At 49.7% G+C, this 16,876-nt stretch overlaps 1 protein-coding gene and 1 pseudogene across 1 annotated transcript in view; one reads left to right on the forward strand and one right to left on the reverse strand.

Moving 5' to 3' along the window:
- Positions 1–16,876, reverse strand: part of MYO5B (myosin VB) — a 347,287-nt gene that overhangs the window by 100,705 nt on the left and 229,706 nt on the right. The window contains exon 10 of the mRNA XM_055417346.2: positions 11,573–11,838. Coding sequence (XP_055273321.2) covers positions 11,573–11,838 — 266 coding nt within the window. The remainder of the gene's footprint in view (positions 1–11,572; positions 11,839–16,876) is intronic.
- LOC148773581 (small ribosomal subunit protein eS27-like pseudogene) lies at positions 818–10,174 on the forward strand (annotated as a pseudogene).

Below are 16,876 nucleotides of genomic sequence, written 5' to 3' on the forward strand. Positions count from 1 at the left end.
GAATCCAGCCAGGGTAGAGTTCAGGCTGGTGGCAGCCCAGTTAACAGGAAGGTTCTAAAGACATTAAGGAAGGCGGAGATGAGAGGACTTCAAATGACCAGTGGCAAGTGGAGTGAGAGTCAGTTGTGTGACTGGATGGATGTGATCACCCACCAAGCTGGAAGCATGATAATAGCATCAGCAGCTTTAACCACAATGAGAGGGGCCCCCATGCTCGCAGACCAGGGCAGCAGGCTAAGCAGGTGAGAAAGGGCAGAAATCCAGGAGGAAGAGGAAACTTTTCCTCATTCACGCACCAGGCTGAACGAGCTGGCAGGGACCCTGTGAATGGGCATCTACAGAGCACCAAGTTCCAGAGGCTTCATGGGCTCACTGAATACCCACAACCAACAAGAGTTGGGGTCTATCACTCATCCATCCTACTGCTGAAAAATCAAATAACCTGTCCAAAGTCAGAGAGTCAGGAGACAGAAGAGCCAATATTTGAACCCAGAGAGAGTGATTTCTGAGAGCACATTAACTCAGAAAAAAGTAAAAGTTCCATTTAAGAAAGAAGGAAGGGGACTTCCCTGGTGGTCCAGGGGTTAAGAATCTGCCTTGCAATGCAGGGGACTCAGGTTTGATCCCTTGGGTCAGGGAACTAAGATTCCACCTGGCTCGGGACAACTAAACCCACGCATCTCAACTAAAACCTGGAGCGGCCAAATAAGTATTATAAAAAGAAGAAGAAAGAAGACGCTGTGTGCCCAGGGGTGTGTTGCTCCCTGGGAATGTCGTCTTAGAGATCTGGACAGGCTGGGCTTGTGAAAGGATCAACATGTCTTTGGCGAGAGATTTACTGCACCCTTGCTTGGAAGAAGAAAAGAAAAAACATAAAAAGAAATGGCTGGTTCAAAGTCCAAATTCTGACTTTATGTAAAATGTCTAGGTTGTTACAGGATTATACAGTTCTCAGTCATGTTCAGATGACTGTGTTTTGTGTAGGTTGTTCAACAGTGTTGTGCCAGGTGATGGGAGGAAAGACCAGCCTCACAGAAGACATTCATTTAGAAGGAAGCAACATCAAGGATCCATACAACTTCCTGAATTTGTGTTCTTTCACAGAAAAACCCTCACCAGCTCAACAATTCTCACCTACCAAGATAATGTAATGACGTTTAACTGTGTAAGGTATGCAACAGTGCTCTCCTATTTTGGTATCCGTTTTTCAATAAAGTTTTAATTATTGGCATAAATGGGGCTGCCCAGGTGGCACAGTGGTAAAGAATCTGCCTGCAATGCAGGAGACTCAGTTTTGACCCCTGGGTTGGGAAGATCTCCTGGAGAAGGAAATGGCAATCCACTCCAGTATTCTTGTCTGGAAAATTCCAGAGGAGCCTGGCGGGCTACAGTCCAAGGGATCACAAAGAGTCAGACATGACTGAGCACGCACATACACACCAATGGGCATAAATAAATACATAAGAAGGGAGAGATAACTAGGAAGGGCTGTGGGCAAGAAGATAACTTCCCAGAGCACGTGGAGAAGGAGAACGGAGAACACCAAAGAGGGACCTGGGCTTGGGGCACAGGCTTCGACCTTCATGACCTTCACAGCATTGGCCTTCTCACTGTTAGTATGGGCAACTGAATTTCCTCAATCTCACATAAAATTATGCCAGCCCTTCCAAACAGATTGTACTCCCTAACTGCCGCTCCCCAGTAGAAATGTTGGAGCCACCCCTGATGGGTTAGGGATGGTGGTGGAGACGCAGCACCCTAAGCAGAAGGCCCTGCAAAAATAAGTGCCCCAGCCATCCAACAGGGCTAAGCTCGGCGCCCAGAACACATCAGGCTTCTCCAGTTCCCCCTCTGGTGCCCACCTCCCGCCCCTCCACCAAAATATGATGAGAAAAGGCAGGAAATAATCTTGAGATCAAATGAATCAACTGCTTGGAGACAAACCACCTTAAATAACAGCCTTTGGTCATGCCCATGGAAGACAAGTAATTCCAGGTCAATAAAACAGGATCAAAGATGCAAAATCCAAGCTGGAGGCAGTCCAGCCATGCAGGAGGGAGGCACCGGGTCAGCCAGCCATCACCCCGGCTGAGGGTCCTCCCAGCCCGGATGCTGGTCCTACAGACCCAGTCACGTCTCTTAGAACCTCATTTCCTCCCATTACAGACCCTCTTTCTGCACCTCAAGAAAGGTTGCCAATGACAGCCAAGCCATAGAGGAACTTTTAGTTAATAAAACCCAGAAGGAAGATAAAAAAGCCACCCTAGCAATTGGCCAGATAACAGCACTTGGGAGCACTTGCAGAGCTTGTACCAAGCTCCAAAGATAAAGGATTTAAATATCTCCCACTCGTCATTTTTTAAAGGTTTACATTGGTAGCACTCCACAAAGAACATTCTCATTAATTTGAGATGGCCTGAAATTAGCTCATAATTTCCCTATTTCTAAGATATTATCTGATAACAATTCCTCTGCCATCTAGGGTAATTACTGTAATGCCGGCGGGCCAGAGATGAATGGGTGAGGGGTGTGGGTAGCCCGGAAAATGTCTAAGATGACTGACCTCAGAAAAGGCCAGTTAGGGAGATAAGGCAACTTCTCTAAACGACATTATATTTGTAGTTATTCTTGCCATCAATAGAGATGACTTTTTAAAATAAACACAATGGATCCATTTATAGTTCACATTAAAATATCACAAAGAAATTTATATGTGAGAGGGAGCTGGATTTCTCCTGTGAAGTCAATGTTGAGAATATTTAGACCAGAATCCTTGGGTGGGAGGGAGGTCAAGACACAGAATAAGGCTTGATGCTGGGACCTAGGATCTGCAGTCATGGTGGCACAATTAACATTCCCACTTCCACGTTCTCCTATCTTCAAAGCAGAGCAAAATAGTAGACAATTCCCTTCTCATTCTACGTGACTTCAGAGTGGGGTAAGGGATACAAGCGTCTCTATAAAAATAGGGTCGTGTCCATGGGAAAGTGAAACTGCAATATAAAGAACTCAACCTGTCACTCTGAGTTAATTACTAACCTCCACGAACCACTCCCTCCAGGGCAGAGAGGAGATGAGACGCTTTGAAGGTTGGGAAACAGTTCTTCCCCCAGGGCACAGGGCACAGGAATTAGACTTTCTTAGCTTAGCCCTTACACCAAAGCTCAAAAGAGAAGATATGTGGTACAGGTTAGACATAGTGGGAGGCTGCTAGGGATTGACCATCAAAAGTCAAGCAAGTCCTCTCAAGGTCTCTTTCCCTCCTGAAACCCATGAAATCTCACAAGAACACCTTGCAGTCTGTCAGGGAGGCCAACCCTTGTGATCTCTTTCCTCAACAACCTGGGGTGCTGGCTGCACCTTAGAATGGAAGGACTTCAGTCCTGCTCCTGTGCTTCTCCCTGTGCCCAGATGCCCGCACATGGGACTTGTCCTTCAGGGAGAGCACAGTTCATAGGCACTGCTCACACCCCAAGTCAAGAACAGGTTTTCTGGAGGATCTAAGTCCACCCGTTTGCAGTGTACTCCAATTCCTGCCTCTCCCCGTGTCTGAAAATCTGATATGGGACAGGAAGATGCCCACCATACGGTAATTCTCTCCCAATCCATCAGTCAATTGTCCCAGGAAATGTAAGAGCTGCAAAAGGCAAATCATGAACCCTGCCCAAAAGAGAGAGCTGTTAGGAAGACCTCAGGAAACCTCAACTAGTGGAGATTTGGATGTGTTACAGGACTTTAAAGGAGGGTGAGCTCATGAGGATGCTGGCAGGGACAGAGACAAATGGGACTTTATTGAAGCTTTAAGAGTATGTAGTGGTGTTTGGCTTTAGGCATGCTCCAAAGGACTCTGTAAGAGCAATTCCGGAAGGTTGAGCTTGACTTTCGAGCACTCAGAGTTACAAGGCTCTCCTGGAAGACTCAGAGATTCCAGGGAGAACCCATTGCAAGAGGTGATCTGCTGGATCTGGGAACGTTGGGCTGGCTATGCATGTCTACCCTGAAGAAGACATGTCCAGGGATTTTCTGGGCTGTCCAAGGTTGGGTTACTCTTCACAGGCTGCAGGGCAAATGCAATCACTGACTTCTCCCCCTCCATCCTCCATGAAACATTTCCATACTGGACAGAGAGGGGATAGGTTGTCTTCTCCAAATAAATAACTTTCAGTTCAGTTCAGTTCAGTTGCTCAGTTGTGTCTGACTCTTTGCGACCCCATGAATCACAGCACGCCAGGCCTCCCTGTCCATCACCAACTCCCAGAGTTCACTCAAACTCATGTCCATCAAGTCGGTGATGCCATCCAGCCATCTCATTCTCTGTCGTCCCCTTCTCCTCCCACCCCCAATCCCTCCTAGCATCAGATTCTTTTCCAGTGAGTCAGCTCATCGCATGAGGTGGCCAAAGTATTGGAGCTTTGGCTTTAGCATCAGTCCTTCCAATGAACACCCAGGATTGATCTCCTTTAGAATCTTTAAGTCTGTTTTGAAGAGTGAGACTAAGAAAGAAAAACGTAACAAAGAAAGAATTTCCATCAAAATGACAAAGGCAAATGGTGAACTTAAGAAACTTACTTGAAACATATCATTTAGGGCAACTTATGGAATGGTATGGGGAAACAGTGGAAACGGTGTCAGACTTTATTTTTTTGGGCTCCAAAATCACTGCAGATGCTGACTGCAGCCATGAAATTAAAAGATGTTTACTCCTTGGAAGGAAAGTTATGACCAATCTAGATAGCATATTAAAAAGCAGAGACATTACTTTGCCAACAAGGGTCCGTCTAGTCAAGGCTATGGTTTTTCCCGTGGTCATGTATGGATGTGAGATTTGGACTGTGAAGAAAGCTGATCACCGAAGAATTGATGCTTTTGAACTGTGGTGCTGGAGAAGACTCTTGAGAGTCCCTTGGACTGCAAGGAGATCCAACCAGTCCATTCTAAAGGAGATCAATCCTGGGTGTTCATTGGAAGGACTGATGCTAACGCTGAAACTGCAATACTTTGGCCACCTCATGTGACGAGTTGACTCACTGGAAAAGAGTCTGATGCTGGGAGGGACTGGGGGTGGGAGGAGAAGGGGACGACAGAGAATGAGATGGCTGGATGGCATGACTGACTCGATGGACATGTGTTTGAGTGAGCTCCGGGAGTTGGTGATGGACAGGGAGGGCTGGCGTGCTGTGATTCATGGGGTCGCAAAGACTCGGACACAACTGAGCGACTGAACTGAACTGATGGAATGGTATAAAACATTTGCAAATCATATTTCTAAAAAGGAGTTAACATTCGGAATATATAAAGAAGTCCTACAACACGAAAACAGAAAAAGTAAATAACTTGATTTAAAAACAGGCCAAGAACTTAAAACCTTTCTCTAAGAAGATACACGAATAGCCAAGAAGCATATGAAAAGATGATCAAAATTATTAGAGAAATGCATATCAGAGCCATAATCATACCTATCAACTACATATCAAAATCACTTCATACTTATTAGGATGGCTACTATTAAAAAAAAAAACAAAACAGAAACAACTCGAGCTGGCAAGGATGTAGAGAAACTGGAACCTCTGGGCACTACCGGTAAAAATGCAAAATGGTGCAGCTACTATAAAAATAGCATGGAGTTTTCTCGAATAATTAAAAATAGAATTACCATATTACTACATAATCCTCAAACGCTTAAAAATAGTATTACTACGTAATCCGGCAATCCTACTTCTGGCTATATATCTAAAGAGTTTAAAAGAAGAGATATTTGCACACCCTTCCTTGTTCATTCGGGCAGTATCACAATAGCCAGGAGGTAGAAGTAGCCCAAACATCCATCAGTGGATGGTAAATAAAACGTGGTACATGCATACAATTTAGTATTATTCACTGCTAAAAAAGAAGGAAATCCTGCCACACGCTACAACACGGTTCCATCCTGAGGACATTAGGTTAAGTGAAATAAGCCAGTCACAAGAAGGTACGTATTGTATGATTTCATCTACATGAAGTATGCAGAGTTGTCAAAATTATAGAGACAGACAGTCCTCTCTCCTGGGGGGTGGGGGAGAGAAGACGGGAGTTGTTTAACGGGTACAGAGTTTCAGTTTTTCCAACATGAAAAAGTTCTAGAGATTGTACAAAAATGCAAATATACTTGAGGTTATTGAATTGTATACAAAAAAGTGGTTAAGATGGTAAATTTTACGTTGTGTGGGTTTTTAAACTACAAAAAATTTTTTAAAAAATTTTAACATAAATCATTAGAAACCACTGAATAGACCAGGATGCAAATTTAAAGTTAAGCAATGCCATAAGAGAAGAAGAACTGGGGAGGATACGAGACTCCAGCAAACCCATTTCCTGTTCCGGGGCCCACGCTTCCCTCAGCACCAGGCAGGAATCTATCCTCGCCTTGCTCCAGAAGTCTCCCGGATCAACTGTCCTCGTCAAGAATGAGCTGGCCAAAGCCAAAGCCTCCTGCCACCTTGGGGTTTTGAAGGCTCAGGTCAAAGACAAATAGTGTACCTTTCTCAAACTGGAGCCATTTATTTCTCATTGCCTCGAGGAGGGGAGAGGAACAAAGGATTATGACTGCAATTAACCAAACCTGTAGAGGCAAATGCACGTTAATGCGACTTGAAAGGAAACCCCAGCTAAGAGGGGCCTGGTCTGTCCTGTGAATTTCCACCCCTGCCTCGTAAGAAAGACCCTGCAGGCAGCTTCCCAGGTCTGCAGTCAAGGAAGAGAGCTTGGCTTGGGTTGGCTAAATTGCTCTGGCTGTGGCTTGCCTTGCACTTTTTGGGAGCTGGGGCAGGAGAGCGAGAGGCGGCAGGGGGTGGGGAGGCAGGGTGGAGGCTTCTACCAGGACACTGGGTGTGTGGGAGTGTCCAGAGGAGCCTGAGAACAGGGCGTCTGGGAAGGGGGCTCGTCAGAGTGGTGGTGGAGGTGGCCATGGCCCATACAGTCAATTCAGTTGCTCATAGCCTTTCCTACCGTCCTAACAAACCGCCTGTCAGAGCACCATGGTAAGGGGAGGCGTGTATGTACGATGCTGGCTCACATGCTGCTTGCTTATATATACAGAAGCGAGAGTTTATTCATTCTAGCTGCAGGTTCTATAGTAACACTTTGAACATTTATAGGAAAACCTGGAGGGGCTCACCTACACTACGTATGACCTGCTTCCAGGATGAGGCTGACTGATGAGCCTGAAACGCTCTAGCCAGGGGAGATCCCCTGGAGAAGGGATAGGCTACCCATTCCAGTATTCTTGGGCTTCCCTTGTGGCTCAGCTGGGAAAGAATCTGCCTGCAATGTGGGTTTGATCCCTGGGTTGGGAAGATCCCCTGGAGAAGGGAAAGGTCACCCACTCCAGTATTCTGGCCTAGAGAATTCCATGGACTGTATAGTCCACAGGGTTGCCAAGAGTCGGACACGACTGAGTGACTTTCACTTTCAGAGAGGGAGAGAACCCTCTATTCCCTTCCTCTTCATCAGTGGGGTTTAATGTATTCAGAATCTCACCCCCGCCCTCCTTCCCACTCTCTCCAGCTTCCACAAGCCCTCTTTTGCCCACAGGTGACCAGGAGCCGTAAGAAAATAGAAAAGTACCAGGTCATCCCAAGGGCATCTTCTGTTGCATAACTGTCCCCATACTCGGGCTGAGACACCATGCGGGAGACGGCGGGAAACAGGGTCTCCTTCCTCTCCGGGGACTTGGGTGGGAAACTCAAATATAAAAAATAATGCTGGAGTTTTGGGATGCCACAGAAGAATCCCTTCCTGTAGCCGTACTGTTTGTAAATAAAGCCTGCTGCTGCTAAGTCACTTCAGTTGTGTCCGACTCTGTGTGACCCCATCGATGGCAGCCCACTAGGCTCCCCATCCCTGGGATTCTCCAGGCAAGAACACTGGAGTGGGTTGCCATTTCCTTCTCCAACGTGTGAAAGTGAAAAGTGAAACTGAAGTTGTTCAGTCGTGTCCGACCCTTAGCGACCCCACAGACTGCAGCCTACCAGGCTGCTCCATCCATGGGATTTTCTAGGCAAGAGTACTGGAGTGGCTTGCCATTGCCTTCTCCGAAATAAAGCCTAGGGACAGGAATGAGCTTGAGACAGGCGGGAGGAGGTTAGAGAGGGCAACAGAGCAAGCGTGTCGAGTGGGAGGCCCACTCTCAGGAAGTTGAGAGGGTTTCAAGGCTCAGTGGGTTTCTCATAGGGTGTCTTTTCTGAAGGCTTGTGAAAGATACCTGGAAGGTCTGTCAAGTCCAAAGGAAATAAAGCAGAAAGATGCCATGACTGGGAGAGGGAGAGGACTGCAAACAGCTCAGTGTGAATCTCAAATTTCCACCAAATGCTGCCATTTTCTCCCAGGTTAACAAATGATGTCACTGACCTGCTGGATCAAAAATAGTACCTCCAAGGGGGGTTCAGGATGGGGGACACGCGTATACCCGTGGCTGATTTGTGTTGATGTATGGTGAAAGCCACTACAATATTGTAAAGTAATTAAGCCTCCAATTAAGACAAACAAATTAATTTAAAAAAACCCAATACCTCCAGATTCAAGTCACCTGCTTTCTTGCAGTGAAGTTTTTGGTTTTAATCTCCTTAGAGTTCATTCTACATCCTCTGACCAGAAAAGAAAGCTCAAATTTATACAATGATTTTCAGCAGACCAGAACCGCTGAGGAGCACGAATATGCAGCTTCAAGGTTGTCCATAAGCACTTTCTTGGCAACGAACGGCCCAGTCAGATGGGGGCGAGTTAACCCTGAACCTACCTTGGCATCCTGGACTCTACCCACAGCGTGTGGGGCCGACACTGACTGAGCGGCCAGAGGAGGAACTGTGTTTGGCATCTCTCTTCCCAGGAGGAGGTGAACCACTTTCTAAATACGACCGCTTTGTGACCAAGGTCCGAAAAAGTAAGTTATCTTCCGAGAAAGGACAAGGACTTGAAGCAGAGAAGACAGCACAGTGGGCCTGGAAGGAAGAGCCAGGCGAGGAGACGCCTGCGTGCGCTTGACCGGGGGCTCCCGAAGGGGCGCCTGGGCTCACTGGGAAGGTGCCAGAAGTTCTCAGAGGAACTCAGGGCTACTCGGAGATGAGGGAGACAAGTCGGAAGCCTGCCCCAGAAACAGGACACAGAGTCCTGTGAACCCCCATTCATCCACCGACAAGCGCCCCTTCAAACCACAGACAAGTCTTCCCTGTGATCTATTTCTCCCCTTCGCGCGGTCACAAGGCCTTAGAGAAAACGAGCTCAGTTATAAAAACCAATAAACTAAATGGTAGGGAACTGCCCTAGCTGTCCAGTGGTTAGACTTCACCTCTCAATGCAGGAGTTGCAGGTCTGACCCCTGGTCTGTGAGCTGAGATCCTACATACCCCCCGGCCAAAAATACCAAATGGTAAAACAGAAGCAATGCTGTAACAAATTCAATGACGACTTCAAAATGGTCCACATAAAAAAGAAATTCTTTAAAAAATTAAATGGCAGTTGTGAACACACAATCCCAGCTTGCAAGGACCCACCTGACACCTCAGACTCAGAAGCACCAGGCGCCCAACTCAGAGTCACCCACCCCCACTTAGTAAGCAAAGCCTCTCACTGGGGATCCCTTGGCAGGGGGGAACTGTCTGTGTAACCTCACACCTGCTAAGACAGTAGGTAGGTACCTCTAACAGAACCGAGGCATGAGAGTGTACAGTGTATCAGGAGCACGGCAGTCACAGTATTTCTACGTGCTATTAACAAGCAGTTTCCACGTTAATCTTCCCACACTGAAAACTCAGGAAAAAAACAGATTCTTGCCCAAGGAGATTAAGAGAACCGGGTCAGATGCAGCCACCTGACTTCTTTGGGTCTTACATCAGAAGGCAATGCTAAAGCGCAGTTTTCTGGAAACACAATTACCTGAAAATGCTCATGGCACAGGGATGAACGACAGAATTCACTGCTGACTTTCCCAGGGTGTGTGGGCTCTTCTGCACGGCTCTGCCTAGGAAAATCTGAAGGACTGAGCCAAAGCAGCAGCAACAGGGCAGAGGAGAAGCGGGGTGTCCACAGCACTCAGTGAGAGCCCTGCAGAGCCCCAAGAGGGAGCGTTGTCCTGTCTCCCCAGCCATCCTCCGCCATGCTCCTCCTCACCTACGAGGTGGCTCTTTTCCTACCGTCCTGACCGAACTCCTCTTCCCCAAGCGGCTCCCCACCACCCGCGTTCTCTTCTCGCTCTGAAAGACCCAGCTCAAGCCTCCCCTTCCACAGGAAGCCTGTCCTGACTGTGCCAGCAAGCGTGCGCTCTTCTGCCTTGACGCTGGCACAGCACTAAGTGTGGACCCAGCACATGGACCCTGCTACGATTGCTTCTGCTGTCTCTTGTATTACTCTCGTGCACTGACTTAATTCTTTAGCGAGTTCTCAAGGCCTCTGCGATGCAAGAAATCGCGTGTCCTTCTTGCATTCCCGCCATGGTGTGTGACTCAGTTTCACTGGAAGCCCCGTGATGATCGCGAACAGCAGAGATGGAGCTGGGCAGCCTCTCTCTGCTCAGGGAAGCGGCTGCTTCCAGAGGAGGTTCTCCTCTGCTACAGTTGGACACAGGGCAAGCGCCAGCCCACTGGTCTACCACGCGCTCGATTCTACCAAAACATCACGGCTTTTACAACGGCGCGCTGCTATGGGTCTGAATTCCTATTTGAAGACAGAAGCTATGACTCTTAGGATATAACGATCCAGGGGGATTTCATCTATCATTAGCTTCAAGAGGGCAGAACACTGATCATAAGAGAAGAGCTGGTGAGGTTTAAACTCAGTATACATCATTTTAAGCAATTCCAGAAGGACCTGGAATGAATTTCAGAGAGACTGCGGCTCAAAACACAGCTGGCTCTGTTAGTTTTGAGCAATAGAAACTCAAGACCAGAGGGGCTGTGATATGCAGAGGGTCATTCAGTGAGCTGGTGACAGCTCTGAGTCAAAAAGGCAGTCTCCCAGCACCTACTGAAGTACATTTTTCCACGTGCCAGGTTGCCTCTCCCTGCAAGATACACTATAACAACAGTCATTTCCATTAGACTAGAATCATGAAATGAAGAGGAACTTGAGGAATGACTACACACAGTATCAATCTGTACAGCACTGGACCCAATCACAGTATTAAAACAATCACCCTGATTGATGATACAGTGAATGAGATGGGATGACAGACTTAAATGAAATATATCTGAAACAGAAAAACTGAATGCAGAAACCTCCAGTCTGATACTGGGCTAGTCCCTGCCCTCTCTGAACCTCAGTTTCCCAGTAGGACAAAGGGGTGCCTGCAGGGTTTCTCAGTGGGGCAGCCACAGGCGTTTGACATGGTCCACTTTTCTGTGGGATTGTCCTCCATACTATCGGACACCTAGCACCCTGGCCTTGGGCCACCCGGTCACTGTGACAACCCCAAATTCCCCCTCCCCGCCGTATTTCACAATCCCCTGGTTGAGAACCCTCAAGAAGGTCTCTGAGGTCCCCGCTGGCTGGAAGATGCCAGCAGGAAGACACGCGCGATCAGCAGGAAGTGGCGCGGGCCTACCCGTAGATGTCCAGGACTCCAATGAAGGAGTGCTGCTTGAGGGAGGTGTGCAGGGCCTTGTTGACGTGCTCCACGATCCAGTGGAACAGCTGGGCGTAGATGTGCTTGGCCAGGGCGTCGCGCGCATTGACCACCTGCTGCAGGGACATGGTCTTGACGTAGGTCTCCGAGGTGGTGACCAGCTTGCGATGGCACAGCCAGTGCTCCATCTGACTGCGCTCCACACCCAGCAGGCGGCAGAAGTCACTCAGGTGTTCATCCTCAGGCTGGAAGAGACCCAGGAGAAGGGTTCAGGAGGGGCGTGGAGGACAGACCACGCCCTGTCGCCAACTCTAGGCCCCCCAGAACCCCATCTCATCCCCAACCACTGCCCCAGCCATCTCCTGCGCTCTCACACCACTGAGTGATCATCAGGGCCCAGAGAGTGTGGCTCAAACTGATAACCCCTGCTAGTGTTAATCACTCGGTCGTGTCTGACTCTTTGCAACCCCGTGGACTACAGCCCACCAGGCTCCTCTGTCCATGGGACTCTCCAGGCAAGAATACTGGAGTGGGTTGCCATTCCCTTCTCCAGGGGATCTTCCCAAGCCAGGGATCAAACACGGCTCTCCCGCACTGCAGGCAGACTCCTTGCCCACTGAGCCACCAGGGAAGCCCTAAGGACCCGCTAAGGACCAAGTTATCAGCAGGGCTTTACAAAACACCTCTGCATTTGCCCTGTCCCCTCCTCCACTGCCAGCGGCAGCAGGGTAGCGGGAGGAGAGGGTTTTTGAGTGAAGGGAGCAGAATGAGAACTGAGGGTTTAGGAATGGATGATCCACCAAGAGTGAGGGGCTAGAGGGCAGAATCACAGTGACTGCAACTCCCAGCTGCAGAGCAGTGCTCTGTCCACAGCCCAGGAGAGGGCCTCAGTTTCAAGCATTATCGCGGACTGGCCCACAACCCAGAGCAGCGTGCTCAGCAACGAGCCCTGGGCTGACCACCCCGACACCGGTCGGCAGCAGCGGGTGACACTGCACCTGTCCTAAGTTCCCAAGCAGAGCTGCTTTCATCTTAACCTCAGACTTACACTAAACTTATATGTGATACTAAACACATAGCCCCAAACTCATTTATATTCTTCAAGCAATTGCCATGTGGAAAAAAATGTGATTTTAGGTGGAAAGCTAGGACAAATGGTAAAAGTAAGGGGCCAGTTTTGACCAGGGAAGAGCCCTCTGAATGCTATAACATATTCATGTTTAGAACTGGGAAAAATAGGGATGCCTCTGGCTTCCGTCCCTTTGCCATACAAGCGAGAAGCTGAACCCCAGAGAAGTGCAAGAACTCACCCAGGTAGCCAGCTACACGTGATCCTGATCCTTTCTTACCCAAAGTACCAATCTTACCACCTGGCCCTTTAGTCATTGATAACCAAGTCACCCAGAGTCTTATTTCAGCCAAGAGTATGAGTCTCCTGGGTCACCCTTGCTGCCCATTCACAACTCCCCCCACAAAACCTGCTTTTACTGTCCAGTTTTTTGCCTTATTCATTCCCACATCTGAATCCCCAGGGAAAGCTGATAACCCAGCCATGAGCCTGCTGGAGAGCGTCAGGACTCCAAGGTGGAAAGGCAATCTGGGAACATCATGAGCTACCTGCTAATGGCCCTGAATTGCTTGTGGGACTCGTTTTCTGATGAGGCTGTCATGGAGGATGTTAAATGTGGGGCCTGTTCAATGAAAATTAACACAGATAACTGTACCACCTCCCCAGGCCATTTTTCCCCTCCTGCTGCTGCTGCTAAGTCACTTCAGTCGTGTCCAACTCTGTGTGACCCCATAGACGGCAGTCCACCAGGCTCCCCCGTCCCTGGGATTCTCCAGGCAAGAACACTGGAGTGGGTTGCCATTTCCTTCTCCAATGTGTGAAAGTGAAAAGTGAGAGTGAAGTTGCTCAGTCATGTCTGACTCGTAGTGACCCCATGGACTGCAGCCTACCAGGCTCCTCCATCCATGGGATTTTCTAGACAAGAGTACTGGAGTGGCTTGCCATTGCCTTCTCCATACTTGTAATCCATCTACCCAAATACACACAATTACAAAACAATAAAATGTCAGAGTAGGAAAGAACCTCCCCAAATCTTGAAGGCCTGAGGTTTTCCAGAGTGTGGCTTGTGGAGTAATAGTTACACACACACACACACACACACACACACACACTCTGAGACAGAGAGATTTCAGTTACACACACACACACACACACACACACACACTCTCTCTCTCTCTCCTCTCTCTCTCTCTCTCTCAGACAGAGAGATTTCACAGAGCATTTCCTGAACTTAATTGACAAAGACCCTTAACTTCCTAAGACATTGCCTAGGGTTACGGTTCTCAGGAAAATACTTAGGGATCATCATTCTAATCCAATCCCCTTTATTTTTCACATGAGAAAAAAACGGTGAAATAGAAGCCCCCTGCCTGTGGCCCAGAGCTCCTAACCAGGCTCTGGGCTCCGGGGGTGGGCAGAGCATTGGCTTGGGCTGGGGGCGTGGGAGGACTCTGCCTTTTCACTCACTCAGCCGGTGGGGCACCTGTGGCCACTGCTGGCCAAGAGCTCTCTAACCCTGTAGCTCTTCCCCGACCCCGCCACCACCACCCGCCCTCTCCTGCAAACAGAAAGCCCTATGTGATAGCATTAAGTGCCTGGGGACAGCTGGGCAGGTGACAGGTTCAGAGGAGCAGGTGTCCAACTTGTTAATCTGAGCTGTTACCAAGAAGTCCTTAACTGCTAGGCAAAGCACTGAGCTGGATTCCCTGACATGTAAGCGGCCCACTAGCCCCAAACATGACCGCCCAAGGCCTGCCTGCAGCCTCTCCCCAGTCCCTGTCATCTCTCAGGTGAACGCAGTACAGAAAGAACCATGAGTTCTGGAACTTTCTGATCATCACCACGGGATGGATTCTTATCTGCTGTGGCAGGGCGTGGCTTGGCCGTCGATTACCCCCTTCTGACCACTGATTAAAGGTGCTGACTGAAACTGATTTAATGCCATGCAATTACATTTAAGCTTAATTAAATGATGCTAAACCCATCAAAAATGGCCAGCATCACAGGCAGCAGATGAGTTTTGTGGGCCCCAATTGCCAAATTCAAGAAACAAATTGCCTCTGGTGTCCAAGTAATTGCATGCTGCTGCATCTCCAAGGTAACTGTGGCAGGCAGGGAACATATTTTCATGCTTTAATTACAAATAAAAAGTACCGAGCAGAAGGCACAGTGCATCTGGACTGACAGCCTTTCCAGCAGGAGGTCCACCCTATGTACCCAAGGTACAAACCGGAATCACTACCAACCGTTTAGTGAAGCATTTCTCGAGCGCACGCGGCATGCCCAGCACTGTGCTGGGCACCAAGGGGGCGGACACCAGGCTGGGGGAGGACCGCCCGGCCCCCAGGGACTGAGAAGCAAGGCTGGTGGTGGTCTGGGGGAGACAGCACTGTCCAGGCTCTGACTTGGCTTTGCCATTAACTGTTCATGATGACTTTAGAGAAAGAGTTCCTCTCTCTGGGTCTTAGGTTCTCCAGTCCCGTGAAGGGAGAGCGACGTAACAAGGATGAGAACAGTCAAGAACTCTAGTCCTCGAGCCCTGCGCGCCCCCACCCGCAGACGGGGACACAGACTCAAAGGTGAGTCACTATCGGTAAACGGCAGAACCCGAGTCTGAACCCTGGCAGTCCTGGCCCAAGACTTCTCTCTGCCAGTTAGTTCTCGACACAGCCTCTAACTGGAGAGCGAGACCGGACTAGACCACAGACCTGTGCTCAAATCCTCTGACTCCCATCATCTCTCAGGGAAGGGCCTCCTGCGCCACGTGGTGTCCAAGCCCCCAGCTGCCCTGTGTCCTCCCCCGTCCCCTCACCACCATCTGTGTCCTCCGTCCCCTCTCCAAGTGTGCCCGATACCCCTCCTTCACAGCCTCTGCACACACACTTGTGGGTGCCAGTGTGTGTCAGGGCTGGAGAACAGGAGACACGGTCCCTGAGCTTAGAGGGCAAGCAGGCACCGATGTGGTGTCCCCAGTGGTCATTCACATTCCTTCTCCCCGAAGGTCCCTGCAGAGGCTGGTGTGGAAGATCAGCCAGAAGACCAGAGCGACACTTCACTTACTAGCAGAGCCTCAGCTTTTGAGGCAGAGGGCCCCACCCCACCCCCGAGCACAGGTGCCCAGTGGCTCTCTGGCCCTGGTCCCCCCGCCTCGCCGTCAACCCCACCCAGGGCCCCTCCACTGGCTCACTGAGCCCACCCCCGTGAGCTGAGGGAGCCCCTGCTAGCCATCCATCTGCTTATGGGGTGTCCACCGAGTCCCGGGCCCTGTGCTGGGTGTTGGCACGACCACAGGGAGCTAAACAGTCCATGTTCTTATGGGCTTTGGAGTCTCACGAGGGACAGAGATGCAGCAAATCAGTACATAATAAATGTAAAAGTACAACCACCCTGAGAGGGTCAGAGGAGAGGCGTGAATGCGGTAAGAACCACAATGGGGGTGTGGCCAGGCTGTGACCTTGAGAAGGAGGAGATCGGGGTGTGGGGGGGAGGCCAGGGGACATCTGTCACCGTTCCTGCATTTCTCCACTGACACAGGAGCTCTCCAACGCCAACCTTCCCAGACTCACCCATCCCCGGCACGAGGCAGAGTATGGGTGCCCTAAGGAACCAGAGGGCATTTACGGGGGTGTTGGGGGGCAGGAAGGCACAGACGCTCTGTGCTTCACTGGCTCTAAATACTCAGGCCAGGGGGCGTCTGGCTTGTACCAGGGCCCATCCATCACTCCCCACGTCAGCCTGGCACCAGGTTCTTCTCCACTCACCACAGTCTGTCTCACAGCATCGCCACTGCCAACTGCACTGCCCTGTGACACACACGCAGGCATACACACACGGGCACACGCACGTCCATGTCCGGGGACACCGAGCACGGCCTGGCTCCAGTGTGCCCTGCTTTCACGCAGACTGCAGACTCCACGCTGAGGGTGCAGGCAGGCCTCCTGGGCTCCAAACCCAAGGCTACTATTTCTCTTTCAGGGAAGATGTATGGGGTGGGATGGGGTGATGAGCTCGGTCAAAGGCCAGCTACCATTCAGGTCTTCCTCTCCTTTGAGGCAGGGCCAGGTTTAGCTGAGTTATAAAATGCACAGTGGAAAAAGCATCAGCTTGTGAGTGGTGATGACGCTCAGGCCCACGTTCATTATCCACAGCACTGTCTTCTGTATTTCCCCATTTATTTCAATTCTAAGTCTTTGGTAGCAAGAATCGTACTTTGT

The sequence above is a fragment of the Moschus berezovskii genome, chromosome 28, assembly GCF_049115385.1.
Source record: "Moschus berezovskii isolate FMDL1 chromosome 28, NW_MosBer_1.0, whole genome shotgun sequence".
NCBI classification, from domain to species: domain Eukaryota; kingdom Metazoa; phylum Chordata; class Mammalia; order Artiodactyla; family Moschidae; genus Moschus; species Moschus berezovskii.